The sequence below is a fragment of the Podarcis bocagei genome (genome assembly GCF_964188305.1).
Source record: "Podarcis bocagei genome assembly, chromosome: 2".
NCBI lineage: Eukaryota > Metazoa > Chordata > Lepidosauria > Squamata > Lacertidae > Podarcis > Podarcis bocagei.
In genome coordinates, this window is record NC_138126.1 from 92357030 (window position 1) to 92384282 (window position 27253).

At 47.0% G+C, this 27253-nt stretch overlaps 1 protein-coding gene across 10 annotated transcripts in view; it reads right to left on the minus strand.

Annotated features, from left to right (window-relative positions):
• Window positions 1-814: 814 nt before the first annotated feature.
• Window positions 815-27253, minus strand: part of ARHGAP44 (Rho GTPase activating protein 44) — an 89032-nt gene continuing 62593 nt past the window's right edge. For 3 of the 10 annotated variants that reach the window (XM_081184449.1, XM_081184447.1, XM_081184453.1), the window contains 15 exons: window positions 27100-27168; window positions 26875-26956; window positions 25622-25749; window positions 25316-25427; window positions 24418-24499; window positions 22600-22680; window positions 21393-21506; window positions 20303-20394; window positions 18822-19002; window positions 14358-14375; window positions 13165-13386; window positions 10504-10962; window positions 8804-8952; window positions 7358-7735; window positions 815-2848 (listed from right to left, as the gene is read on the minus strand). In XM_081184449.1, the coding sequence (XP_081040575.1) occupies window positions 2709-2848; window positions 7358-7735; window positions 8804-8952; window positions 10504-10962; window positions 13165-13386; window positions 14358-14375; window positions 18822-19002; window positions 20303-20394; window positions 21393-21506; window positions 22600-22680; window positions 24418-24499; window positions 25316-25427; window positions 25622-25749; window positions 26875-26956; window positions 27100-27168 (2307 nt within the window). In that variant the 3' untranslated portion in view covers window positions 815-2708. Of the gene's footprint in view, window positions 2849-5507; window positions 5560-7357; window positions 7736-8803; window positions 8953-10503; window positions 10963-13164; window positions 13387-14357; window positions 14376-18821; window positions 19003-20302; window positions 20395-21392; window positions 21507-22599; window positions 22681-24417; window positions 24500-25315; window positions 25428-25621; window positions 25750-26874; window positions 26957-27099; window positions 27169-27253 lie in introns of all 10 variants that reach the window. The other 7 variants (XM_081184451.1, XM_081184454.1, XM_081184455.1 and 4 more) reach the window with 7 other exon arrangements.

The window sequence follows — 27253 nt, forward strand, 5'->3', positions numbered from 1 at the left end:
TGGTGTGAAAACAGCATCTAGCAATCCCACAAGCATTTGCACTGACCTTTTGAGGCCTGTGAAGAGATGGAGGGAGTGATTGTGGTGGAGTCTGGTGGATTTTTTTTTGTTTTTTAGGGGGTTCCAGAGGTTTAGAGGGCGTTTTCAGGCTTTTTCAATGGCGTTCCCAATATATGTGATTTCACTTACATGTGTGGTGCCTCAGGATATAAAGATAAAGGTACCCCTGACCGTTAGGTCCAGTCACGGACGACTCTGGGGTTGCGGCCCTCCCCTCGCTTTACTGGCCAAGGGAACCGGTGTACAGCTTCCGGGTCATGTGGCCAGCATGACTAAGCCACTTCTGGCGAACCAGAGCAGTGCACGGAAATGCCATTTACCTTCCTGCTGAAGCGGTACCTATTTATCTACTTGCACTTTGACGTGCTTTCGAACTGTTAGGTTGGCAGGAGCAGGGACTGAGCAACGGGAGCTCACCCATTGCGGGGATTTGAACCGCTGACTTTCTGATCGGCAAGTCCTAGGCTCTGTGCTTTAGACCACAGCGCTACCCACGTCCCTTACCTCAGGATATAACCCCTATGTAAAAGGAGAGTTGCCAGCAAATGAAAAAGGGAGGGGCGCTTCCAACGTGATCATTAAAATGCTTTAAAAAAATGTACCTGTGACTTCAGCCTAATTTTTGAAGTGGCCTGAAAAATGTAAGTTTCGCTGCTGAATAAGCCTGTCTCACCAGGTATATTTTGTTTGCAGCCAAGAGCCACCCCTCTCTGCTAACCCAAACCCAGCAAACAACAGACGAGAGAAACAGAGATACCACAAAAGTCATTAATTGTACTTTAATGAGACCATACATTGGGGAAGTGGAGGGGTGGGGGGCAGAAATGGAGAAAGCAGGAGACCCCCCGAGAAAGGAGCTGCTCAGTGCTTGGGATGGGTCTGTCTTGCCAGTAATTTTAAGATGCAGCACAAGATACCAATTGGCAATGCCCCCTGCTTGAGCAGCAAATACACCAAGTGACTGGAATTGGAAAGAGCAGTGAAGAGTACCGTTTCGCACCCCCCTCTCTCCTCCCCACACCTTTCTAACAACAATCTGCACTTGTTTCCCTGCCTCTTCCACCTTGAGTGATGAACTACACATTATCACAGCCTGTGGCAAAGCAAGAGCACCCAGACTTGCAAAAAACACTGCTGGGGTGGGGAACACACATACACAAAAAATAGAGGGTGTTTGGAGACATTTATCATAAATCCAAGGGTGGGAAAGGTCTGTGTGTATGCCTGTGTTGGAAGAATTATGATAAGCCTTTAAATTTACATTGTACATTTGTACACCCGTTCTGATGGAATGGCCCCAAATAAACCAAATATATATATATTTATAGACTTTTATATATATATATACAAATATATATCTATCTCAGCAGATATATATATATATCTCATCTCTTTTTTAAAAGGATAAAAGGTTACATCTGCCTTTGCATGCACAGCTGAGAGCTTTGCTCTCCTCAGTCGAACCCTGGGCTAAACAACAGTGGGGAGCTGCAATCGGGCCACTATAAACATATATTCTGTTGGTGGTATTTGTCTCCCCTTTCCCTGCCACCAAGACATGGTGCCCACAGCAGAGAGAGAAAGGGGGAAATGTGCCCGTGATGCTGGTGAACAAGAACTCCACACGACCAGGTTGCACTTCTGACACCACAATGCAGGGAGGGTAGGTATGCTTAGGAACACTTTTATTGCTAATCGAGTAACTGCTTCCTGACATACAGGAGACCATCACTCACCCATATCAACAGCTACCACTCCCTCCGGCTTCTGACCACTGCCAAACACCTGTACCCCCCACCCCCAAGAGTGGCCCCTCTTCCATCTAGTAGCTTCTCCCCCAGGGGGAGTCAAGCAAAAACCAATGAAAAAAGGAAGGGGAGGGGGAAAATGGAATGGTAAAGGATTCAAGAAGGCCAGACACCCATTCCCTTTAGAGGCTTGTGGATACACAGAGACTCACAAGGCTGTATCTGGCTATTTCAGAAATCAGGATGTCAGGGACTGAACGAAAATATAGATGTACGCTGCTTGTGTGTGTGGGTCTCTCTCTTTCTCTCCCCCACCACTCAGCTTCTAAAACAAACATTCCTTGGCCACAATCTATAAGGAAGAGATACACGAACCAGCACAGATGGAGTGAAAAGAGTAAGGACAGCTGGAGCGAAAGCAGGAGGCAGAAGGAACAAGAGACACTGCCAAGGTCAATAAGCCAAAAACCCAGTGGGTGCCTTCGGTGGAGTTCAGCCGGTGAGCAGCCTGCCATGCTCCTGAATCTCTCTGCCCTGTGCACAACACCAGAATTCCCCAACAGGGCTGGTTGGACTTAATTCTTTGTCTGAGGGTCCGAAAAGCTCAAAAGGGAGATAAATAGGCACCACGTCAAAAAGGCAAAATTTGGATAAGGCTAAACAAACAGGAGACATAAATAAATAAATTGGAAATTGCACCAGCAATGCTCTTTTGCCAGGGTTAGCACCAGGCCCACAGGTCTGTCAAGTCTTGCACAAAGGGGCTGGCAAGTGGAACTCCAGAAGAGAGACCGCCCGCCCCCCGCCGGACAAGGTCTCTGGACAACATCACCTTCTGTAGTGTTCATGGGGCACCGATATGTACAAGAGAGCACATTAGAGGGACAAGGGGCTTTTGTGTCATAGGGCGGTGCTTTCCGAATCCTCCTCTGAATTGATTTTTCCTTGTACCGGATGTCTCTGGACTTGTCCCAGTGGGTCCAGGTGGAGTGTGGCATCAACCTCTACATGGATGGAAGGGATATCAAGGTGGGCAAGATCTGCAATCAGGCACAGACACACAGGGAGACAGAGAATTACCATGCTACTCCAGGCAATGTCTGCCCACCCGTTCATATACAGATTAAGACAGACAAAAATAGTCAACGTTTTAACTTAAAACTGAGCAGGAAGTACAGTTCTCGGAGCCTGTTAATGCCAGAGGAAAGGGATGTCATAATATAATCTTGGCTTGTGCCTTTTGCTGCTGCAACATTCTTCACAGCTGTCCCTTCCCCGCAAGCACGCGTGAAGCGGGGTCTAGGCCACATGCTTCTTAATCTCAACAACAGCTCAACAAACCAGATTCTGGGCCGATGGCCGCAGACAGCAGCATATCCTGCAGTTTCAGAACCTAGTCTTAACCATGGGCCTGTAAATAGCAACTTGGATTGTCTTCTGTTGTGAGAGAGGATGTTCAGGCAACCATGCAGGGAAGAGTTTGGAAATGGGAAGACAGTTTCCCTTCCAGTCCTCCTCCCATTTTCACCATCCATGTGCCACAAATGACTTAGCATACAGGTACATGGGCAGGCAGGCAAATCACTTGAAGGATATTGAATTGAGAAGTTACTTGCAAAGTTGCTTTAAATGTCTTTAGGGGAAAGACCCCGAGACCCCAATCTCATTTGGCAAGGGGGTATTCAACATAACAAAATGTGCCAAAGCTGCCTGGACACCTTTGCTGTCCCCTTAGCTCAGCCTTGCTGAAAACGGTTCCCTGTAATGAAGGAATCTAGGCAGCCAGTACTTCAATACAACTTACACCTAGAATTTATCATTTCTGTTCCCTCCACTGTCCCCGTAAGTGGCAAGTATCCCATTCAACTTCTCAAGGTTCACTTTTCTATTACATGCTTTTTGGTGGTTTACTATCCATAGACATGCTATCAGAAATAAGTAAAATATTTAATTTGTTTGCACATCGGGCCAAATGACCAGGTTGGCTTATAAATGTGCAAAACCATCCTGAAGAGCTAGTCAATTGCAGAAATGACAAGGGATATTGTTAAATACATGTCTTCTCAGAGCAGAATACTTTTGGTCCTTGCTTAATCCAATGAACTAAGAGGCGGCATTGAATAAAGGATAGGCAGCTCTTTCCTAAATCTCATCTGGGCCACTCCTCAGGATGTGAAAAAGATGTTCAAAATGTGCCTACCAAATCTCCCCATATCTCTGAAGGAGACAAGAATATTTGTGGACACAGGTAAGCACATGCCCAGCAGCCAAAGTATACACACAAATCTCTCCTCTGGATGATACAGTGTTCATAGCATATCCCCATGATGGATATACTCTAAATGCCTCTTTCACAAATCATATGAAGTAACTCCACGGTGTGGACAAAAGTGGCTAGGAATTGATGGACAAGTCCTTCCAAACAGATGGTCTGAAGACTATGTGCAATTAGGACAGAGTAGGTTTACTTATCTGTTGATAAACAAAAGCATCCAGATTTATCAAAACGACAACATCCCATGCACAGCCATGACCTATCCCCAGAGCTCCACAAGACACAAATAGGCTATGACAAAACATCCTGTTCACCCCTCCTTTCCAGTCGGACAAGCCTCCTATTTCAATTAAGATGCAGACAGTCCGTACCTAGCCAGGGAGGAGCATGTCACACTATGTATAATTTTAAGCAATGAAAGTCACTGCTTCTCTCAGAAGCAAAGGAATAGCTTCCACATAGCTACTTGTGAGACAGGAGAAGTGAACTTGTATGTCAAGAACCTGCAAGCTGCATGGGATCCTTGCATACTGAGGACAAATCACCCTCATAATATGATTTTACTCCTGAGAGCATTCCCCCATGAATTGGGAATGGGGAAGCAATTCTAAATCAGCTGTGGGAGATGTACTTCAGAACAAGGGGTGATTCACTAGGCTTTTCAGCTGAGCCGAGGACCTTTATAGTGTAAAAAGCAGGAGTGTCCCTCCAGATGTTGCTGGATTTCAGCTGCGGTGAGGGATGCTGGGGGCCAGAGCCCAACAAATTCTGGAGGGCTGCAGTCTCCCACTGATACTGTAAAGGCAGCTGTCCTTACTTGGGTGAGAAGAAGACCCCACAAGCTTTGTATCCTTTTGAGCAGTGGCACACATAGCCTTGACCATCACCTGCTCCTGGGTTGCCCCTTTGGCCTCACCCACAACAAACAACTGCCATTAATATTCATTAATGGCAATATCATGACATCCCTTTGGAAATAACACATGGAATGGGAGAGGGAGAAAGTCACGTTGGTAAGAAAGGGGCTAGCAAGGTTAGGAGCCAGTAAATCCCATGGCTTGGAAAGGAATTAGTTGAATGCCTGCATATATAGATATATATATATATTTAAACACACACACACACACATTTAAACACACACACACACACACGGATGTCAGGCATGAAAGGCCAAGTGAGAAGCACCCCCCCCCCCGCCTGCAAGTTTACTAATGACATCATTATCAGTCAGCTGGGGAGTGGAGAGCAGGCTCGAGCAGCCATGCAGTTCCGGATCAGCGTGCCCCATGCAAGGCCAGCGAGATGGGGTGGGTGGGTGTGACTCTGTGAGGAAAGGCACAGGGGCCAGGGGTGGCGGGGGTGACATTGGCAGCAGCAGTAGTAGTAGTAGTGGTTCAGGGAGGAGGGCAGGGACTCCAGCTTACCCTGAGCATTCCCCTCACACCTATCCAATATTGCATCACGTGCCTCAAACAGCTGCAGGGACACAATGGTAGGATTGGGAGAAAGGAACAGAAGAGAAACAGGAAAAGCAACAAAGACAAAAAAAAATAGTACACAACAAGACCTCCAATTGCACCTGCCTACCAGAAAAAAGCACCAGCGGGAAGCTGGAGACACAAAACCCCTCTCAAATGTTGACCACACAGGCATGGCCATTCCGAAAGCACAAGCTGTAGCAACAGGAGCCACGATCGGCCCACGTGTCCAGAATGGACTGCAATTGACCTCTCCCCAATGTTTTGGAGGCCCCAGGCCTTCAGAAGAACAGGGATCAGTTGATCAAAAGCACAGGTCATCCTGGAGTTATGTACAGTCAAACCACCCCTGAGTTTTGAGACTTTGCCTGATAGCTGTGCCTCTACTCTGCCATTGGGACACAAAGATTGACCACTACTGACCTCCAGATCCAAAGCTGCAGCCACCCAAGGAATAGAGCCCTGTGCGGAGACAGGTGTGCCGAAGAGTGAACCAGTTTCGTTCTGCTCCTGCATTTCTGGCCATATTTGAAATTCCCAAATGAAGGCTGAACTGCTGCCTCTCTCAGAGACTCTGCCAGAATGTGGAAGGCCTTTCTAGACACTCTGGTTTCCCAAGGGTAATATACATATTTTCCCCTCAGTGGTATTTTACTGCTTAACCAAATAGCACTACTGGTTGGGTTATTTACTGTTAATTTTTTTTACTGAAGATGTGCAGTCTAGCATTTGAAATTATGAATGCACAGCCTGGGAGGGGGAAGGGAAGAAGGGGGTTAAAAAAAGGCAAAATAGCTGTGCAGCAGGGATGGGGAACCTTTGGCCTGGGGGCCCAATGCAGTTCTCTAGGCCTTTTCTTGGGCCTTTGGAACTCTTCCCAGGGCACACTTTCCATCCTTCACCAGCCTTGCTTCACACCCTCCTCAAGGGCTTTTGCCTGGCTGGAATAGGCCCTTGAACTCTGACAATGCCTCTTTGCTTCCATGGATGGAGGACAGAGAGAGTGGTGCATGTGTAGAAATCAGCCTTTTCAGAGGGAGAAGGGATTACCAGCACTTGTGCAATGTCCCTTTTGTCTGGAAAGGCTAAGTTCCCAGCTAAAAAGGTCTGTGTTATGCTCAGCTTTCACGTTCAAAGTATTACCTTCCAGATCATCCTCAAGCAGCATTTTAGCTCAGCTAACTCACTACATATGACCTGGAATCGGATGGTGATCCTCATTCCCTCACAGTGTATGCAATTTCCCCCTTGATATTTTGTTCTAAATGCAACACTTGAATTTTGGCCTTGCTTCTCAGGTAGTTTCAGAATCCTGTTTTGAATGGCAATCACTTCCTGCTTGAGTGATTAAGTAGGTGACAAGCACCGGAATTTATGTACAGCATAGCTCAATTGTTGCTTTGCCACTTGCCTGTGGAATACAGAAAAAAAACAAAGGACTGTGCCACCAGGAAACTCCACCCTCAATCTTGACTGGATTACGGTGCTCTGCACTAGTTGTTCCTACCTTTTGCTCTTGGCTCTGCAGTGCTTCTCACCAGCTGCCTTAAGCAATCAAAAGGCAGACCTGGAACTTCCCCCTAAGCCAACAGTGCCCTTCGGATACCCAGGACCACAACTCCCACCATCCTCAGCCAGCACGGACAAAGATCAAGGATGGTGCAAGTTCTGCCTGCAACAACTGGAGGGCACCACGTTGGCAAGCTCTGCCCAAACACTGCTCCCTCCTCCACTCTGTCTCTGCTAGCAACCCCCCACCCCCCTAGAGTGCTGTCCTTCTGCCACTGCTTTGTTACCTGTGGACATGCTCTCCCCGGGGGACATGCCGTCAAGTACTGTGTGCTCCATGGACTGCAGACTAGAGCCGGATGCGTTTGATGTGGGAGGCTGTGGAGGTGGCAGCGTGGGCCTCTGTCGCGGCTTAGGGGTGGGCCGAGATTTGGTTAAAGTGCTCGTCAGGGAAGGAGGAGAAGACAGAGAAGGAGCAGCTGCCGGGGAGAGTGGGCCCGAGCCCAGGGAGTAGCCTGGTGGGTAACTCAGTCCATAGGGTGATGGGGTGCTTGGTGGGGTGGGAGAAAGGCTGGCAGGGGACGGCTGCCCCGTAGACTGATCGGACATACCACCTGACTGGCCGTAAGGAACCTTGGCAGGGATGGGGGTCAGCTTCTTTGAAACTGCAGAAGACAAGAGAGAAAGAGACACACACATACAAACACACAGATACAGGTGGTTGTCATTCATCACTGGGAGGTCAGGTGAGCTTTTTACTACTGGCTTTCTAAATACAACCATCAGGCCTGCTTGAGCCCTGATGAATGGAAGCTCAGGCGTAAGGGCAACATGTGCTCATGGGAAGTCATGTCTGGAACATGGACTCAGAGACAATGGACCATATTTAACCAACTCATTGTACTAGTGGAAGCCAACAGAAGGGTTCTCTGCTAGCGCAATGGGACTTCGTCCCCTCCCCTTGCACTCAATTAAATCTGTTCCAGAGGTTTAGGAGAACTCACAGAACAGTGTACGAGGGGAGAGGAGATTGTTCCATCAGTCAACTAGAAATGCTTGTGTTGACAGAACAATCTCTTTAGTGCTATGCTAAATGCAAAGCAGAAGGAGGGCTTGAACCTAGCTCTTTTTTACGTCCTCCAGGTTAACTGTCCAACGGACCCCACTTGCTCATTCTGGTGACTTTATTTCTTAGACAAGCTTTCAAGTGTTTGTGGCAGGAACTTTCCTACCAGATTTCTCAGTCTTATGAGGACGCCTGAAAGGAGAACTAATAATCTGCAATCATTGCCGTTGCCCACAGAGAAAACAGGAGCCCTGGCCAAAAAGCAGTCAGTTAACTAGTGGAATTAAATTGTGTGGTTAACACACTAAAAGAAAGAAAGAAAGAAAGAAAGAAAGAAAGAAAGAAAGAGAAGGAGGAGGAGTTTGGATTTGATATCCTGCTTTATCACTACCCGAAGGCGTCTCAAAGCGGCTAAAATTCTCCTTTCCTTTCCTCCCCCACAACAAACACTCTGTGAGGTGAGTGGGGCTGAGAGACTTCAAAGAAGTGTGACTAGCCCAAGGTCACCCAGCAGCTGCATGTGGAGGAGCGGAGATGTGAACCCGGTTCACCAGATTACAAGTCTACCGCTCTTAACCACTACGCCACCCTGAGAGAGAGTTGTTGTTTTGTTCGTTTCACCCAGCTGAACCCATTCCTCTTGCCCTATTCAGGTGTGAATACCTACCTTTCCGCAGGGTGTGTGGGCTCTGTTCTGTGGACAGCTGCTGTGTGAGACCAGGCAACTGCTGTGTGGTCCCACATGGTGTTGCAGGGCCACAAACCGGGCTCCCTTTCTGCCCAGAAACAGGAGAGAGTTCCTTGGTTTTTAGTGTGCTAAAAAGAAACAAAAGGTGGACAAGAAGCAGCAGTCATGAGCCGCTTTGTACGAAGAGCATCTTAAGTGCAAAAATCCCCCTCTCCCATGGCCTCCCCCTCCTCCTGTCCCACAGTCCCAGGGTGCAGGCCCATAACCCTCCGCTATGATAAGCCAATGATGCTTGCAAAGCAAAGCGTTTTGATGCCTTGCTCCCGAACATACGCCCAAAGGACCAGACAAACTTGCACATCCACCTTCAAAAGCAGATCTGAGCATGACTAGAGCATGAATGGCACTGCAGCCCTCTCAGTCACTCTGTACACAGCAATGAGACGAAACAAAATGGAGGGAAGCCGTTTTCCAGAGAGACCACTCTGTGGGGCAGGTGGGGCAGGAGGAGGAACAGCAGCAATACGATCTGTTCCTCGTGGTGGGGATGGGTTGGGGCACCTCATAGATTTAAGAGGTGAACTTGAGGCCATGTCAGTTGTCCAAGTTTGTTCCTTTGCACTCAGCTTACAAGTGGCCACCAACCCCAAGGCAGTGTGGCAAGCCATGGTTTACCTCAGTGAGGGAACTGAGGGGAGGGTGTTTGTCACAAATAATATGTGGCAAGAAAGGTGCTACTCAAGGTGGTTGGCTAGACCAGGCAACTCAATGCGGTAATTGGAAACCTGGATGGTGAAGGCCTCAACGTTTGCCAGGCCGAGGTGGGTGCCCCCTGCGCCTCTAAATAGGTTGGACCCAAAGAAGCTATTGGACTGGCACAGCTGTTTTGGGCCCAACTCAAAATCTTGTAATACAAGGCTGGGCAAACATGTGCCCCCCATGTTGTTGAACTCCAGCTCCCATCAGCCTCAGTTGGCACGGAGTGTTGACAGAGATGATAGGAGCTGTAGTGCAACAACAGCATCTGAAAGGCCACAGAATCCCCACTTCTGATGTAAGTCTTTGCAACTTGGGGTCCATAGAAAGGGCTGGTTGGTTGGATGCTATTGACACTAAATGCTTACCCATGCAATATCTATTGCATGAGATTCACCTAAATAGCCCTTTAAGCAGAAGTTCTGTGCAACATACTCTGCTTGTGCAATGGGGCTTTCCCAACCCTCATTGTGTGCTCCCTGAGCCTGTCAAAATTGGCCCTGTCGTGTGGGAAGGGGGAAGGAAAGGGAGGGTTGTTCCATCTGGCAAACTGCAATATTTGTGCAGACAGAATTTGGGGGTGGTGTTGAAAATTCTCTTACAGAGCACTTTGGGCATGTCTCAGAACTTCACTTCACAGGGGAAGAAAGGTGACCAATGAAACCTATTTTAAGCCTGGATTTGGCTTCAAGGAACTTCCTCCCTTGCAGGATCCATCAGCTGATACAGCTGAAGTTCTCTCCAGGAGATCTGTAGCAATGTGGAGCCCAACAGGAAGGCCTCATTTGCCTACCGAGGAGGCGTGAAGGGCCTAGCTATCGTCCCTGTGCGTAGACCTGTGGTACGTGGCAAGCAAGTGGTGCTCACCCTTCCACCACTGTGCCCAATTTGCCCGAGCATTTGTCAAATAAGAGGTTATTTACCTAGCGAGCCCGGTTCCTCTGTCTCTGGCACAGGTGCAGCTGACCCAGGGGGGAGAGACTGACATATGGGAGCTGTAAGGAGTGCCAGGAGGATCGGGTTTGGATAAGGTGAGGGGGGGTTTCATGTAGACGGAGGAGAGGTTAGTCTCAGGACCATGCAACTCTGTGAAGGAGCTCTGCTTAGGGAGGTGCAGGAAATACGGTTTCGGGTTAGAGTTAATGTCAAGCTGCTGAGGGGAGGGAGAGGAAGAAGAGGAGGAGGAGGAAGGGGGAGGCAGCGTTTGGCTGTACCCTGGCCACCGGTACAGTGGCAAGGGGGGCTCCGGCCTAGCGCATGGGCCAGTCTTGGGGTGGTGGTGGTGGAAGGATGAGTAGCAGGGGTATGGGGGAGGCTTGTCGTCCTCAGGGGATGGGTAGATGTAACAGGAATCCGACCAACTAGACGACACACCATCCGTGCTGCAAATGTCCAAAACAACAAAACAAAAACAAAAAAAAGAGAGCAGAGAGCGTTTGTACAGGGAAGAACCGAACAGGAGTTTTGAAAACAGCCCATAAGCATTTGCCAGGAGAGGGTTGGGGGTGGGGGAGAGAAGAAGAAGAGAAGAGAACAACAACCAAAAATTCAAGGAAAGCAAGAGGGGCTCCTCAACTGCAAGGTACACAGTGGCTGGGGCAGCAGTCCCCACCTTCCTGAGCTGACAGCTCCAGGCCTGGGTTTCTGCTTATCTCTCATGAGCCACCCAAATGTAGAAAATGGCACTTGGAAACTTCATCTGCTGGAAAACAGAAGCTAGGCCTGTGCAAAGTCTACCTTGTCAACGTCACCTATTCCTAAACAGTTGTTTGGGGAGATCTGGAAAACATCTCTAGATGACAGTTGTCCTGAGTGGTGGTTTTGTCTCAGGGGCTTGGGGTGTGTGTGTGTGTGTGTGTGTGTGTGTGTGTGTGTAGGGGCTTGGGGGAGGAGGAATACCCCACAAGGAAAATGTTCTTCCATATGAAGGAAATGGGTATCTATGGGTTGGATTTCGCCCATAAGTGCTAATTTGAAAATAAAACCAAGCCAGGGGGCATTTGAGGGTTCACTATGGAATTCAAGGTCCCCCACAATTCCGAAAATTGATTACTCTTGTCAATTAACTTGGGACAAACTAATCCGTCACAAAACAAGTGGGTCACACTGCATAGTAGAACCTGCTGCCTCGTTACACTGGGAAGCCAGGCAACCCTAAGCAGAATATTGGATTGAGAACTAGTGATCTGAGGAAAGCATGGCAGAGAAAACAGCGGGACAGTGTACCGAGATGCAATGCCAGGCAAGCATCAAGGTTTGCCATGTAACTCCTGGACTCCTTCCAAAGTGTGAGGTATGCAATTGCAGGTGAGAGAGACCCCAGGGGAGGCAAGGAAGCATGGAATGAGTTCTAATGAAGTTGCATGTCCTTCTATCAAGGGCTTGACTTTGCCCCCATCCTTCTTTCTTGGCCGCTTTCCCTGGCTAATGCGAGCTCACAAACAGAGAAGTGCCACCCAAATTGGCACTTGGCAATTTACTGGAAAGGAACAAGCCTGGAAAAACTGAAGTTGAGAAAGAACCAGGAATGTCATAGAAAGTCAAAAGAAAAGACTGCAAATGGTGGATCCTGCAGGACAAGACAAATGCTGCCTATTATTGGAGCCCACAGGCTGGAGAAGTAGCAAGGGTGGGACTAAATCTCTCTTCTTGCCAGTGTAAACACAGATTTTTTGTTTTTTAACATCAGGGATCTCAATTCAGATTTAGCCCATATTTCCTCCTGTTTTGTGAGAATATGTGCAACAGAAAGGTGAGAGTGCCTGCCTTTGTGGATGATTTTGCCAGCTTCTTATTCCCATGCATGTCTCCCTCCCTCCCCTGCTTTTAGTGGGTATGTTGACATGCAACGCATTAAACGTCTAATTCCATGCTTGCTTTCAGCAGGGAGCACATCTATGGCAGAAGCACAGACCAGAAACATATGCATGATACCCCCTATGGATAAGCCCCTACTCTCTGCACATATGAATATGGCAAACATGGTCAGTCATTTCTAACTTGCCACAGAGCTGACCCTTACAAATGAATCCACAGCACAAAATAACACAAATCTTGCATTAGGTCTGAAAATCCAGGACTAAAAACATGGCAGCTGGATGAAGCTGGGCCCTAAAAACTGTCGGCAGAGCCAGACCTTTGCCTTAAGTGGATATCAATAAAATACCAGGTCAGAATAAGCCTCTCTGTGCTGCTGGTGCCAAATTCCAACAGGAGGAGGTGGCAAAATAGGAGGGTCTGCCCGGTCTCGGTAGCGCAAAACCAGGAAAAGGATTTTGTTCTATGTTACTATTCTTGGTGCCAGTCTCCCTGCTTGTCTAAAATCTTTGGAGCAGACAGGTCTGTTTTTTTTTTTAATTGCTTACATTCAGCTGGGCCACAGGAAAGTATTATTTTGTGCCTCAATTCTCTCTCATTCAAACACACACACACACACACACACACACACACACACACACTTGCAAAGTGAAAGCGGAAGCGTAACTAAAGAGGGCCCATGCAGGTGTGGGAGTGGCAGACGTGTCCACAGAGACTTCCAGGACAGAACACAGTGGCAGCTGCTTGTGCTGCCCTCCAGCACTTACCTTGCTCTCTCAGCCCCTGGCGGGAAACCGAAGCTAGTTGGAGTAGGGGAGGGAGTAGCTGAAATGTCAAGAGATTGCTCAGGAATTGGTGACTGAGGAGTAGCAGCAAGATCGGAAGGCGGAGCGGGGGGCTGCATGGCAGGAGGGGTGGAGGATGCCTTACGAACTATGGAGGTGCCTCTGCGAGCCACCCATGAGGTGTCCATCACCCGGACGCCCATGCTATGGGGGGGAACACAGAGATAGTCCCTTACCAACTCGGAAGCAATCATTGAGAGCATTAAACACACACATTTACATTGCAGGGGGAAGGAGGGAAGCCATCTAGGTGCATCCAAGGTCTGAAAGGATCCACGTACAGTCATTGGGAGCCAATTACTTAAATGTAGACTCTAGAGAGGGGTTTCTGGCACGGCCGTGAGGGTCATTTGGGTCAAAGGCTGCTCTGCTGGGACACCCAGTGGCCACTTGCAATCCTCAGGGCAGCCGCAAAAACAGTGACCTTCCAAAGCTGGTAAAGTTTTGCATCAAAGGGAGGTTCTCCCAGACATCAACAAGAACAGGGAGCCTCGGGACCATGAGGCCTTTCCAAAGAGCCACAGACCTGGACATAAAACATCTATGGCAGGGGGCAGGGGGAGCATCTGGAATATTAAAAAAGTGTGCAGCCAGGACACCTGTGATTAATTTCCCAAGAGGAAAATGATGCCCTTTGCATTGGGGATGATAAAAAAACTGGAAAAACAACATCCTGCAGGAAAGGGGGAAGGGCCATAGGTCGATGACAGAGCACATGCGCCCAGGGTCCATCACTACCACCTTGGGGAAAAGGGCTAGGAAAAACTTCTGCCTATCAAGACCAAGGTTTCCCAAACTTGGGTCTTCCAGTGTTTTTGGACTACAGTTCCTATCATCCCTGACCACTGGTCCTGCTAGCTAGGGATGGTGGGACTTCTGATCCAAATTTGGGAAACTCTGATCTAGACCTTGGAAAGCCGCTGTCCACCAAAGCAGACTCTGTAATAAGGCAGCTTCAAATTTTGACGGGGCACTCAAAAGACAGGCTCCCGTCTCAGTGCCCTCGGGGAGAAGCTGGCTTCTACTCTGCTGGCAAGGCTGTGGGTGCTCTGAATTGACTGGGTCTTGACACTGAAGGTAGGAATGGTTCAAGAGCTACCCAGAGGATACCATACCTTTGGATTTTCCTAAGGCTGCATGGACAGAAACATACAGGTATTAGTGTAACAGAAACTAAGGCCAAATGCTTCTCCTGCTGCGTCAGTTTGGCAGGCCTTTGGGAAAGGGGCTGGGAAGTCCAATGCTGCAGCTTGCGAAAAGCAGGGGGATCGGGGCAATTTGGCTGCAGAGAAGCATATTGCTAAGTGGAGAAGCAGGACATTCAGTGAAAGGCAGAATTTGAGGAAATGGATGGTTTTGTGAAAGCGATACCAGTTGTTTTGCAGGTGTGTGTGTGTGTGTGTGTGTGTGTGTGTGTGTGTGTGTAGGGAGAATGCGGGAGAGGGAGAGCAGGCTAGAGGTGAACCTAATAGGGGATTACAATAATCTTTGCATGGTTCTTCTTCTGGGATCCAGAGGAGAGAGGCTTTGCAAATTAGACCTAACAATATTTGATGTCTGCATTGAGCACTGTAAGACTCCACAACATACAGAAAGCTCCTCAAGAGTGGGATTACAATGTTTCCAAAACTAGTCTGAGCCAGTATCAAGCCTCTATCTGGGATCTTTTCCAGGTTGTGCCTTCCTGTCAGAGCTCTTTCATGGCATAAGAAAATAACCTATGACTTCTGTTGCACTGCACAGCTCCAGGTACTTGCCACAACCTTCTACAGAGAGCTAAATTTCCTTTGCATGCATCATGCAAAAATAAAAAAAACAAATGTTGAGAATTCTCACTGAGGCCTTTCCTAGACCTTGGGATCACTACAACATTGACACAGGTAAAGCATACTAAAACTAAGCCTGAGAACAGTTCCAAGTCCAACCCTCATGAGACTTTTTAAACACAAAAGATCTGACAATGCAGTTTCCATCAGGCAAGGGCATTCCTTACTATCCAAGCTTTATGCATATGGATGGCAAACTCAGTAGGGCATTCATGGCCATTCTGAAGAGATCAAAACAAGTCACAGGAGAGAAAAGGTCCAAATTGAGAATGTCTTTGTAAATCCAAGAAAAGAAAAACAATCACTAAACTAATTGAGGAATTGCAAGTAGGAAGTTTTAAACGGCATATGTTTATTATAGGAATGTGAGCTTTAAACTGATTAGGCAGGAATGCATAAGGTGTACTGCATACCAATATTAAGCTCTCCAATCAGTGATTAAGACCCCCTCCCCCAAAATAATAATAATTGGGGGAGATGATACAAGCAGGGACTGCAGGCCTAGGAACTTTTGGATGACTTTCCACCATGCAGGCTACACTTCATTCCCCGCCCCGCAATAAAATTCATGCTATTTATTTATTTCATACAATTTATATACCACTTGATTCTAAAAACATCAAAGCTGTTTACAAAACTCATGCCAGCCCCCTCTTCCCTGAGCCTGCTTTGACAAATAGAAACTTACAAGAAGGTAGCAGATAGTGCATGACTTGCTACATGAAGTTTTTACTTAAATAATGGATGTGACTAACTTGGGTCCATTAATTTCAATGGGTCTACTCTGAGACGGACACAGCTGAATACAACCCAATGTGTCTTTTAAAACCAATAGATCATTAATCCATGGTCCATTACCTAGTTCATTTTTGAGAGATGTTTTCTTTCCCTTTCCTATCAATAGATCTCTTCCATATTTAAAAGAAAGATGAAACATTGTCCTTTCTTCTAACAATGAATGACAGCTTTTTAATTTCAAGACCTCACTAAAAGAACAACCACTCTTCCCTCTCCTCCTCCAGAATGGTAAAGCTACCACATCAGTGTTTTACAGTATACATTTAATACTACTAGCTCACACCTAGAGGATGCAGGAGATGTTAGCGAGAACCTGTAGACCCATGAGCAGATGCACATAGCCTGAGCAGGACAGGCTCTAATGTATGAAAGGTGGAAAGCATCTCCTCCCTCACTCCATTTCCTCCTAGCAGAGGAAACACAGCCCAGAATAACTAAGGAGATAGTACAAGAATACTTGGCTAGTTTAGATGTATTCAAGTCTCCAGGGCCAGATGAACTGCATCCAAGAGTATTAAAAGAACTGGCAGATGTGATCTCTGAACCACTGGCAGTCATCTTTGAGAATTCCTGGAGAACAGGCGAAGTCCCGGCAGACTGGAGGAGGGCAAATGTTGTCCCTATTTTCAAAAAGGGGAAAAGAGAGGACCCAAATAATTATCGCCCAGTCAGTCTGACATCAATACCAGGGAAGATTCTGGAGCAGATCATTAAGCAAACAGTCTGTGAGCACCTAGAAAGGAATGCTGAGATCACCAATAGTCAGCATGGATTTCTGAAAAATAAGTCATGTCAGACTAACCTGATCTCGTTTTTTGACAGAATTACAAGCCTGGTAGATGAAGGGAACACAGTGGATGTAGCCTACCTTGATTTCAGCAAGGCATTTGACAAGGTGCCCCATGATATTCTTGTAAAGAAGCTGGTAAAATGCGGTCTTGACTATGCTACCACTCAGTGGATTTGTAACTGGCTGACTGACCGAACCCAAAGGGTGCTCATCAATGGTTCCTCTTCATCCTGGAGAAGAGTGACTAGTGGGATGCCACAGGGTTCTGTCTTGGGCCCGGTCTTATTCAACATCTTTATCAACGACTTGGATGATGGACTCAAGGGCATCCTGATCAAATTTGCAGATGACACCAAACTGGGAGGGGTGGCTAACACCCCAGCGGACAGGATCAAACTTCAAAACGACCTTGACAGATTAGAGAACTGGGCCAAAACAAACACGATGAACTTTAACAGGGAGAAATGTAAAGTACTGCACTTGGGCAAAAAAAAAATGAGAGGCACAAATACAAGATGGGTGACACCTGGCTTGAGAGCAGTACATGTGAAAAGGATCTAGGAGTCTTGGTTGACCACAAACTTGACATGAGCCAACAGTGTGACGCGGCAGCTAAAAAAGCCAATGCAATTCTGGGCTGTATCAATAGGAGTATAGCATCTAGATCAAGGGAAGTAATAGTGCCACTGTATTCTGCTCTGGTCAGACCTCACCTGGAGTACTGTGTCCAGTTCTGGGCACCACAGTTCAAGAAGGACACTGACAAACTGGAACGTGTCCAGAGGAGGGCAACCAAAATGGTCAAAGGCCTGGAAATGATGCCTTATGAGGAACGGCTAAGGGAGCTGGGCATGTTTAGCCTGGAGAAGAGGAGGTTAAGGGGTGATATGATATACATGTTCAAATATATAAAAGGATATCATATAGAGGAGGGAGAAAGGTTGTTTTCTGCTGCTCCAGAGAAGCGGACACATAGCAATGGATCCAAACTACAAGAAAGAAGATTCCACCTAAACATTAGGAAGAACTTCCTGACAGTAAGAGCTGTTCGACAGTGGAATTTGCTGCCAAGGAGTGTGGTGGAGTCTCCTACTTTGGAGGTCTTTAAGCAGAGGCTTGACAACCATATGTCAGGAGTGCTCGGATGGTGTTTCCTGCTTGGCAGGGGGTTGGACTCGATGGCCCTTGTGGTCTATTCCAACTCTATGATTCTATGATTCTATGATTCTACTCCCTGGCTACCAAGAGCTATCAATGCCCTGGATTCCAGATCTACAGCTCTTCAGATCTACAGATGGTAGAGAAAGGAGCAGCACTGTAACTACTGCATGTGCTCAGGCCAATTGAGCAGGCAGAGTGCTGCTCCCCTGTGCTAACCTTACCACAGCAAGGAACAACTGCTAAGAAATATGCATGCGAAGCTAGAGTCAACAGGATCCAATAGGCATCTCAGTAGCTCAGTATCTTTCTTCACCCATGGCTGTATTGCTCCCTCTTCTGATCTCAGTACAAAAGTCCCATTTAATGGGTAGCAGAAGCAAACGGTGCTATGGTGATATGTTGTCAATCATGGAAGACAAGTCTCCCCCCCCCTTTTTTTTTTTGCTCTCCGCCAGAGTAGTTCTGGATGGCAAAAACTACAAATGCCCCAGCATGCTGATCAGGCATACATGTGACCTATTATTTAGGCTCTTAGAAAATGACATCAAACATCCACCAACCAACTGATAACATGTTTTGAAACGTTCACTGCATCACTAGGAAATCAGTGTAAGACAAATTTCACTCTGGAAGTTATCAGGACCAGTTTTAGTACAGTGAGGTAGATCTCAGCTTCCCATCCCAGGGAACACCTATGCTGCTTGTTGGGTCAATGCACAGAGCCATACAGCTAGCTTGGGCCAGGCACATACCAGGTGAATAGGCAGACAGGCCAGGTGCAACAGCCCCGCTTCCCTTTAAAGAGGCCACGGGCCAGGTGCCTGCAGATGGTGTGGCGTCAGGAGCGGGGTGGGATGTTAGTGGCAAGGCAGTGAAGTGTGTTTGCACGCCTAGAAAACATGGGCACTACTTCTACAGAGCAGCAGCGACTCCAGGCCAGCACAGCCCCTTCCCAGCTCCCCTCCCCTTACTCCTCCTGCAGCAAAATAAAAAGCACCCCCTACCCATCCTTCTTGTAGAACTCCAGCATCATGTTGTCTGTGGCCACGCTAAGCGGTCGCCGGGCCTGGTCAGGATGCTTGCGGTCGGCGTGATCCATATCAGGAGACGGCATGGAATTGTAATTTGCGTTGTGGTTCACATGCACAGGGCTGCCATAGTTCCCGGTCAAGTTGAACTCAATGTCTAGTTAGGAGAGAGAAAAATGGCCAAGTAGTGCTTGTGGCTCCCACTTGAAGCCAGAGGGAGGACAGACAGAGGCTTGGCAAGGATAAGTGTAAATCAAATATATACACACACACCCTGGAGGCAGACATTCCTGGTCACAGTTCAAGGAGGACACTGACAAACTGAAACGTGTCCAGAGGAGGGCAACCAAAATGGTCAAAGGCCTGGAAACGATGCCTTATGAGGAACGGCTAAGGGAGCTGGGCACGTTTAGCCTGGAGAAGAGGAGGTTAAGGGGTGATATGATAGCCATGTTCAAATATATAAAAGGATGTCATATAGAGGAGGGAGAAAGGTTGTTTTCTGCTGCTCCAGAGAAGCGGACACGGAGCAATGGATCCAAACTACAAGAAAGAAGATTCCACCTAAACATTAGGAAGAACTTCCTGACAGTAAGAGCTGTTCGACAGTGGAATTTGCTGCCAAGGAGTGTGGTGGAGTCTCCTACTTTGGAGGTCTTTCAGCAGAGGCTTGACAACCATATGTCAGGAGTGCTCTGATGGTGTTTCCTGCTTGGCAGGGGGTTGGACTCGATGGCCCTTGTGGTCTATTCCAACTCTATGATTCTATGATATACACACCTCTTGGTAGTTCTGCCGCCCTCATAGGTTTTGGTGGTGGCAGCCTAGAAAAGGACAATTCTCTGTGGCAGCCCCCTAAGTTGTGGAGTTCTCTCCCCACAGAGGTGCATCTGGACCCTTCACTATACAGCTTTCAGCAGATGCACCTGTTCACCTGGCCTTTTGAAACCAGAGACATGTGTTTTCAGCACCCAGCCTATTCCTGTGGCTGTAATTTGTTTTAAACTGGATTTTAAATTATTGCGACCCACCCTGCTTGTGAAGGGTGAGCAACAACAACAACAACAACAACAACAAGTGTCATAAACACTTCTAATGTGGTTGGGGAACCTAGCAGCCCCATATAGGATTTTCTAGGTAACAACTGTTCTCAATAGTACCACGCAAAGCATAAACAGGGAAACCAAGCCCATGGAAAGATGCTTGTCTGGAACAGCAAATGATCAGAAGCACAGACCTTTGGTTTAGGAGGCACAGGCTGAGAGCTCTAGAACCCCCTAGCCAAGACTATGAAGAATGTGAGCCCTCAGGGAAAGGAATAGCAGGAACCAGAAATGATGCCTACAGGAGGTGATCTATCCAAAAAGGATAAAATCTGTGGCCTGGCTGTCACCAGTTCTGCCCTGCCCACTTTGCCTTAGGTCAGTTGGGCTCTAGCAAACAAAAGACAGCCCTACCTCCTGGAAAGAACCAATCTGCATGCTGGATGAGGGGCTCAATAATTGCAACAATCTGCAGGGAGACGGTCGCCATCATCTCGGTGATGTTTCTGAAACAAAAAGGTGGGAGAGAGAAAGGGACAGGTAAGGAGGGCAGTAAGACAGGTCCTTCCGAAGGGCAAAACAAAATGACAACATCACAGGGTTGGAAGGGACTAGAGCTGGCACCCCCAAACTTGGCCCTCCAGCTGTTTTGGGACTACAGTTTCCATCATCCCTGACCACTGGTCCTGTTAGCTAGGGATGATGGGAGTTGTAGTCCCAAAACAGCTGGAGGGCCAAGTTTGGGGATGCCTGGACTAGAGGATAAAGTCCAGCTCCTGGCTCTAAGGCAACATGTCTCCTGCAGATTCTTCTGTTTCCTCCCAAATCCAGTTGCAAGGGGCTGGTCTCAGGAACCTGCCAAGGTTGGTCAGCTACGAAAGGTAGGATGCTGCTCTGGATACTTTACCAGACATTTTCAGAGGAATTGGGGCAGATTGGTTTCTATATTCTACATTTGTTCACCGGTCACCCACTAGCACTAGAAGTGATGATTTGCATTGTGGTGATGTGTTTGTTAAACAAACTATGGGACTTGAATACATTAATGGTGGCAATGGGTGTGATCTATCCCATGCTGATGCTCCCCATTCTCTTCAACTGTGTTTGTGTTTCTGAAATGCAAATAATTGAGAAATACAGAGAAGAGTTCTAAGGATACATTCCTATGCACGCTGACACAGGTGTAAGCTCCACTGAACGCATTGGGACATCCTTGTGAGTAAGCATGCACAGGATTGTGCTGCAAGGGTGATTCCTCCACTCAGCAATCTGCCTATCCTTTTCTCATGCCTTACTGCAACTCATTTTCCACATTTTCCCCTCACTTCATCCCTGCTCTTCACCCTGAGAGAGACATCCAGATGTTGCAAACAGATCAAAGCATGAAAATTGAACAAGAGGCTTGCAAAATGAAGGTAAGAAAACCCAGCCCCAGGACCGGTAAGTTCTTAGTTATATTATCTAGCATTTCAGAACTGCAGTGTTCTAGATGTCAGCCCCTTACCCTTCTGTCTGAGGCCAGAGAAGGTTAGGCCCCAGCACAATCGCTATGTTGCTTGGGGTCATTTTGTTTGCGTCCTGGTACTCTGTTAAGTGTGCAAGGAATTTGATCAGGTACCTGCAATGGAAGGCAACAGAGTTAAAATGGAGTGATGGGTGCACATTCATCAGCTACTGACTGGGTTGTTAGACTATTGCTAACCAATAGACATGCACTAGTGGATACTTTCCCAGGGGTTCATACGAATAAATGGGCAAGTGCCATTATTTGCATTTTACAGGTACCAACCACCAGGGGGAGAAGCTCACATTGACTAGTATTGTAATGTACAAATCACTGGGTATCAGGCCGGCAATGTAAGATGCCTCAAACATCACTGTATATAAGCCAAGGAGAATGCACTGCTTGGCACAGTAGTGACCACTTTCTCTCAATGGTTTATTGGTGACTGCTGCTGCTGCAGTCCTCCTCTAGCCCTTCTATGCAGTGCACATCTAACTTCCAGCAAGAAATATACTGACTTTGCCACTAAGGTTGGAAATCAAGCCCTCTTGGTGCCCCTCCTGTAAGAAGAGAAAAACAGTATTGCAACACCGCCTGTAGATCTCTGCCTCTGAATTTCAAGAGGGGCAGGAGCGATTTACCCTGCCGCCCAACAAGTATCTTGGCGTTGCTGCCTGATATCCTCAAGCACCAGATGTGACTTACATTAGCCCTAGCATCAGTGTACTTGTAGGCAATACCTCGATGTGGGAGCCACCCCTGAAGTTGGCCTGGAAGCTGCAGCTGGTGGCATGACATTGGGGCAGACAACCACTATCGTATTATGCCACAGCTGAAAAACTGCTACTGGCCTTAAGTTCAAGGTGCTGATAATGGCGTACCCTGTACACAGGTTGGGACCAGGAAACCTAAAAGACCTTCTCACCCTTTATATACCCAATCAATCACTTCTCTCTGCAGGAGAATGCCTCTTGCAGATACTATCTCATCTGGAGGCCTGTTGTACACAGTATAGGAATCAGGCCTTTACCATGGTGCTGCCTACCTTTTGGAAGTACATATCAGACAGAGAACCAAGGTATGACTGTATAGCCTTTTGGGTGGACCTTTTGGCCACATAGCAATTGCAAACTGTAAAACTGATGTCAGCAAGAGACAGACAGTGAAGAAGAAGTGAAGGCATATCCTTTGGCTGGCATACACCTGCCTTAGATTGTTGTAGCTGGGCTTGGGCAACTTCTCAAGGGCATTCCACAGGGCCTGCAGCCTCTTGTCTTGGTCCTGGATGCTGCGAAGCAAGAATGAGATGTCTGGGATTAATTCAGCAGTGGGACGATGGATAAAACATATGGGGATTTTGTATCTCTGCACCTTCAGCACACACAGCCACTCTTTCCTAAGCTTGCCTGAGCTGAGGCAGCGGCATAGAGACAAGCTGTGAACAGACGAGGCACCGAGGGAGCCGCCCCCTTGCCCTCCATTAATTTCACACTTGAAACCTGTCACACTACAGACAGGACAGGACAGTCACTGCTGGGAAAGCTGCCAATGCGCTTCACATTTCACCTCTCTGGGAATGTGACTTCTGCTCCTTGTCATGTACTGGAAGCAACAGTTGCGGTGGGGCCTACTTGCACAATCACTTATCCTGAAGTGACAAGCCCCAGATCGCACTTCAGCATCAGATTTATGCAAATGTTTAAAGCAGACCTTTGAAAAGTGTAGCCACTTTAAATGCCTGGTAAGATCAGGGACAGTCTTGGGTCACTTTTCTTACATCAGGCGATGAGGGCTGGAATAACATCTTCATTCTCAGTCTTATTAGGGAAGCTTTAGGCCAGACTATAGCTACGGCAAATTTTGAGAAAAACCCTTTCCTTGCAGCAGAGATGTCATTTCTCAGTCTCAAGAGGGGGCAAGCTGAGGCAATTCATTTGAAGCAAAACCAATTACAGAAAATGGTAATTCGTTTGAATCTGTTGGAGTACTTGGGACACAACAACAAGCTCTTGAGAATTGGGCCCTGGATCCAAAGGAAATTAGTTAAATTTGAGTCCTGCTGAAACACTAATTGATTGATCACATCATGACTTAGGTGCAACTAATGTTTTCTGGTCTTGGTGTGGGAAACAGAGGAATTCCTTGGAAAACTAAGGTGGGCAACCTTAGACATACAGCTTTGACATATGTCAGAGAATAATCTCCTTTCTATGCATAGTAGACATCTGTTGCTTGGGACTCATTCACATTTCACCAATGGGCCCTGAATTCGAATATATCTGCATACTGAACGAAGCCCTGAATATGTGAGGGTGTGGCCCTGGAAAGTGACTAATAAATAAGTGAGAGAAACAAATAAATAAATGATAATGACATACATGTCCATAGGTAGAGGCTCTTGGAGAAATAATTAGAATATGTTCAATTTTGGGGTGGGTGGGGATTGGAATTTCCCATGATAAATTACACCAAGAGGGTTTGATCTGTCCCATGAAGTTCCTGGTTCTGCATGGCAAATATTGTGGGCTCCCAGACTTCGGAATTCCCTCCCTAGAGAAGCTAGACTGGCTCTCTCCTTGCTCTCCTTCTGCCAGCAGATGAAGACTTTTTGTTTCAACAGACTTTTGGGAACTGAACTAATTAAAGGGCTGGTGCCGTGCTGTTTTTATTGTAACCATTGGTAAGTTTTAAAACAGAGTCTATAAATGTACATAGCTGTGATTCTATCCATGTTTAATTATACTTTAATGACTGATTTTTCTGAGTTTTGAGCAGTTCTTGTTTTTATCTGTAAGCCACCTTGAGTCCCGTCAGGGAAAAAGGTATAAACAAACAATAATTTTGAGAGAAGCTGATAAGGTACAAGTTTCAGCCTGATTCTCTGCATGTTTACTTGGAAGCAATTTTCACTGAATTCAATAGGACTTATTCTGAAGGAAGCGTCCAGAATTTCAACCTTGTTTGATATTCTGTTTTTATACCAGAAGGTGAAGAAGCAGGGCTCAAGCAACGGTGAACAACTCACTTTGAGGCTTGGATCCATTCTTCATAGAGTTCAAATGTCATGAGCGGTTCTGGCAATTCCCGAAGATAGGACTTCAGTGCCCCTGTGCAAGAGACATAGAAACACAGAACATGCATTACCAAAGCAGAAAGCCTCATCCTAATTTGGAGGGAATTTTTTCCCTCATTGAACTTTCTTTGGTTTGGGGCAACAGCTGAAGTCGATGAACCAGCCCTTAACTGACAGGAGCAAAAATGCTGTACTATCTAATGCTGAGATCACTATTTCCCTTTCTGGACACAAGAACTAATATAGATCTGACAACATGGTAGAGTTTCCTACCACTTGGTCATTTGTATTAAAGTAAATGTGGCAGGAGGTTTTTTGCTACTCATCCCAACATATGATGAAGAGCGGTGTGTACGTATGCTCTTAAAATAAATAGCAAGGCTTCTCCACATGGCTAGATGACTCTCTGTATCCATATTAGTGCGAGGGGGGTGGACTGCCTTGTGCTGTAGGAGTTTCACAACTACAGCTGTGTTTTAAAGGGGGGGGGGGGACGACAATATTTTCTCTGCTTTTCAGATTTTATTCCAAGTGCTATTTCTGTATTTGAAGAGAGTTTAAAAACTGCAGTAATTATACACCTATAGCTTTAGATATAATATAGTTTTAAAAACTATTAATGTTAGCTTTGGTGTGTTTGAGGGTTTGTCTGTTGTGTATATGTTTGTGTGTGACTCATTGACTCAAGTTACAATTCTGTCTTTGGTTTGATAAGCATGCTTAGGGGGTTGTGTGCATAATTGATTAATTGTCTACGTTTGCCACTGAAAGCAACCTTCTTCCATTCGTTCAAGCTAATAGTATTCACTACAACACCAGTCTGGTATGCCAAGACAAGAGCAGCTCTTACCTGCAATGGCATGTGGGTCAGCTGAGTACTCCTGAACATCCACAACACAGCAGTCAAGAGCTGCCTTAAGCTTCTTTAGTTTAGAGGCTGAAGGGGCCACCCGGAATAGGCCCTGCAAACACAAGATGTGAAATAAAAGTGTGTGTGGTTGTGGGGCGGCGGTAATGACATGTCTGTCCAGCTTGCAAATCCCAAGGAAGGTAGTATGGGCAACACAGCATTGGGGCTAGGGACGGGAATATGGGGGGGGGATGGTAAGCACTCCCAGGCCTTAGCATGAAAGGGCATCAGTTGCCCAATACAGACCTCCTCCTGCATGCCACACTCCAGGAGCATAGTGACACACGCCTCGATGGGGAAAGCAATCTCCCGGCCACTGACAGCTAGGTGCTCCTCCAGGGGCTTCCCAAAGGAGGGCTTTTCAATCCAGGCTTCTGTGGAAGGCAGTCCAAATAAGAAGCAATCACGATGTACCCACAACTCACCCTCTCGGTAACATGCAGTAGCTGGACTTCTACACACTCCTGGCTTGTTTGCAGAGCTGTCCCTAATGCCATGTGCCTCAAGACTGGAAGATCACCCTCTGTTTACATGTCTAAAGCTGTTTTCAGGCATCATCACCTTAACAGTGCCTTAAGAGGCAACTAGGGTACAGCATGGACTTGCAGTTAACTTCGCTACATGGGATTGTGCTCAACTCCTTCTGGCCCCTTGCCTGATTAAAGGGAGGAACCCGCAGAACCATGGGGGTACGTCAACACAGTTGAGAACCTAGACTTCCACTTTCCTCAGGGCCACTGCAATGTGGTCTACATGGGGCTGCCTTTGAAGATGGGGTGGAACCCACAGCTAGTGTGGAAGACAGACTCCAGAGCGCTGAGGGGTATATCCAGCTGGTAAAAATCTAACACTGATTCTACACAGGCTGCACTGACTGCAAAGAAGCTACTGGGCACAATTCAAGGTTTTGATGTTTACAAAAAAACCCCCAATGACTTAGGCCCCTCCTCTGCGGTCACAGCCAACCTATGGAACATCTTCTTCCAGGAGATTTGGTCAGTTTAAAGTATTGGCTAAGGTTTCAAATATATTTTGGTATAATATCCTAGGATCTCACTGATGAAGAGTGGTTAGCAAACTGAACAAAACACACCCAGAAAAGAGCCTTAATCCGGATAACATCCTATAGCGCTAACCTTGTTGATTCCTCATAGCTTTTGTGAGCTCAAGAGTAGGCCCAAATGAGTCCTTACATTTTGATTAGAGTAAGGTGCTGGCAACGATTTTAGGAATGATGTATATGGTGGCATTCTTATTTTTAGTATTCTGGCTGGCTGCAATCCACAGACCTACTTCATTTTGTGACTGCTAAGCTGTCACACTGTCTCATCTACCACAAAGGCAACCGTTAGCAGGCTGGGGGCTCTGGATTGATGGGTAGAATCACCTTGACTTTTGATGCTTGGTATGGTAGTCACGTTGCCTCAGAGAGCAGCACTGCACGTCTCTCATGTAATATGTGACAAATGGTAATGTAAGAGACACTGCATCACACTTACCCTGCTGTGCTTTGATCTGAGGCAACACATTCTGCAAAAGTGCTAATGACTTCCTGTGGTACTCTGCTTGCACTTCTATTAACTGGGAGAAAGATGAAACAAGAGGCAGCTGGTAAGAAAACTCATGCCCTGGAAAGCATTATGGTTTTCCAAAGGGAGATGGGAAGGTTGAGGTGCATGAGTGCCCCACCCCCCTCATGAAAAGCCAAGTTTTCTGCTACTTACAGTCTGAAAATAGTTTGCATAGTCTATCTCTTTGGCCACAAAGTTGTACATGTCAGCTGAGAGCTGATCCTGCAGGAAGTACAGAAACGACAAGAGTTACACGGATGCAAAATGGCCAAGTCAAACTCACTGCAACAGCTGTAGTGCTGCAAAA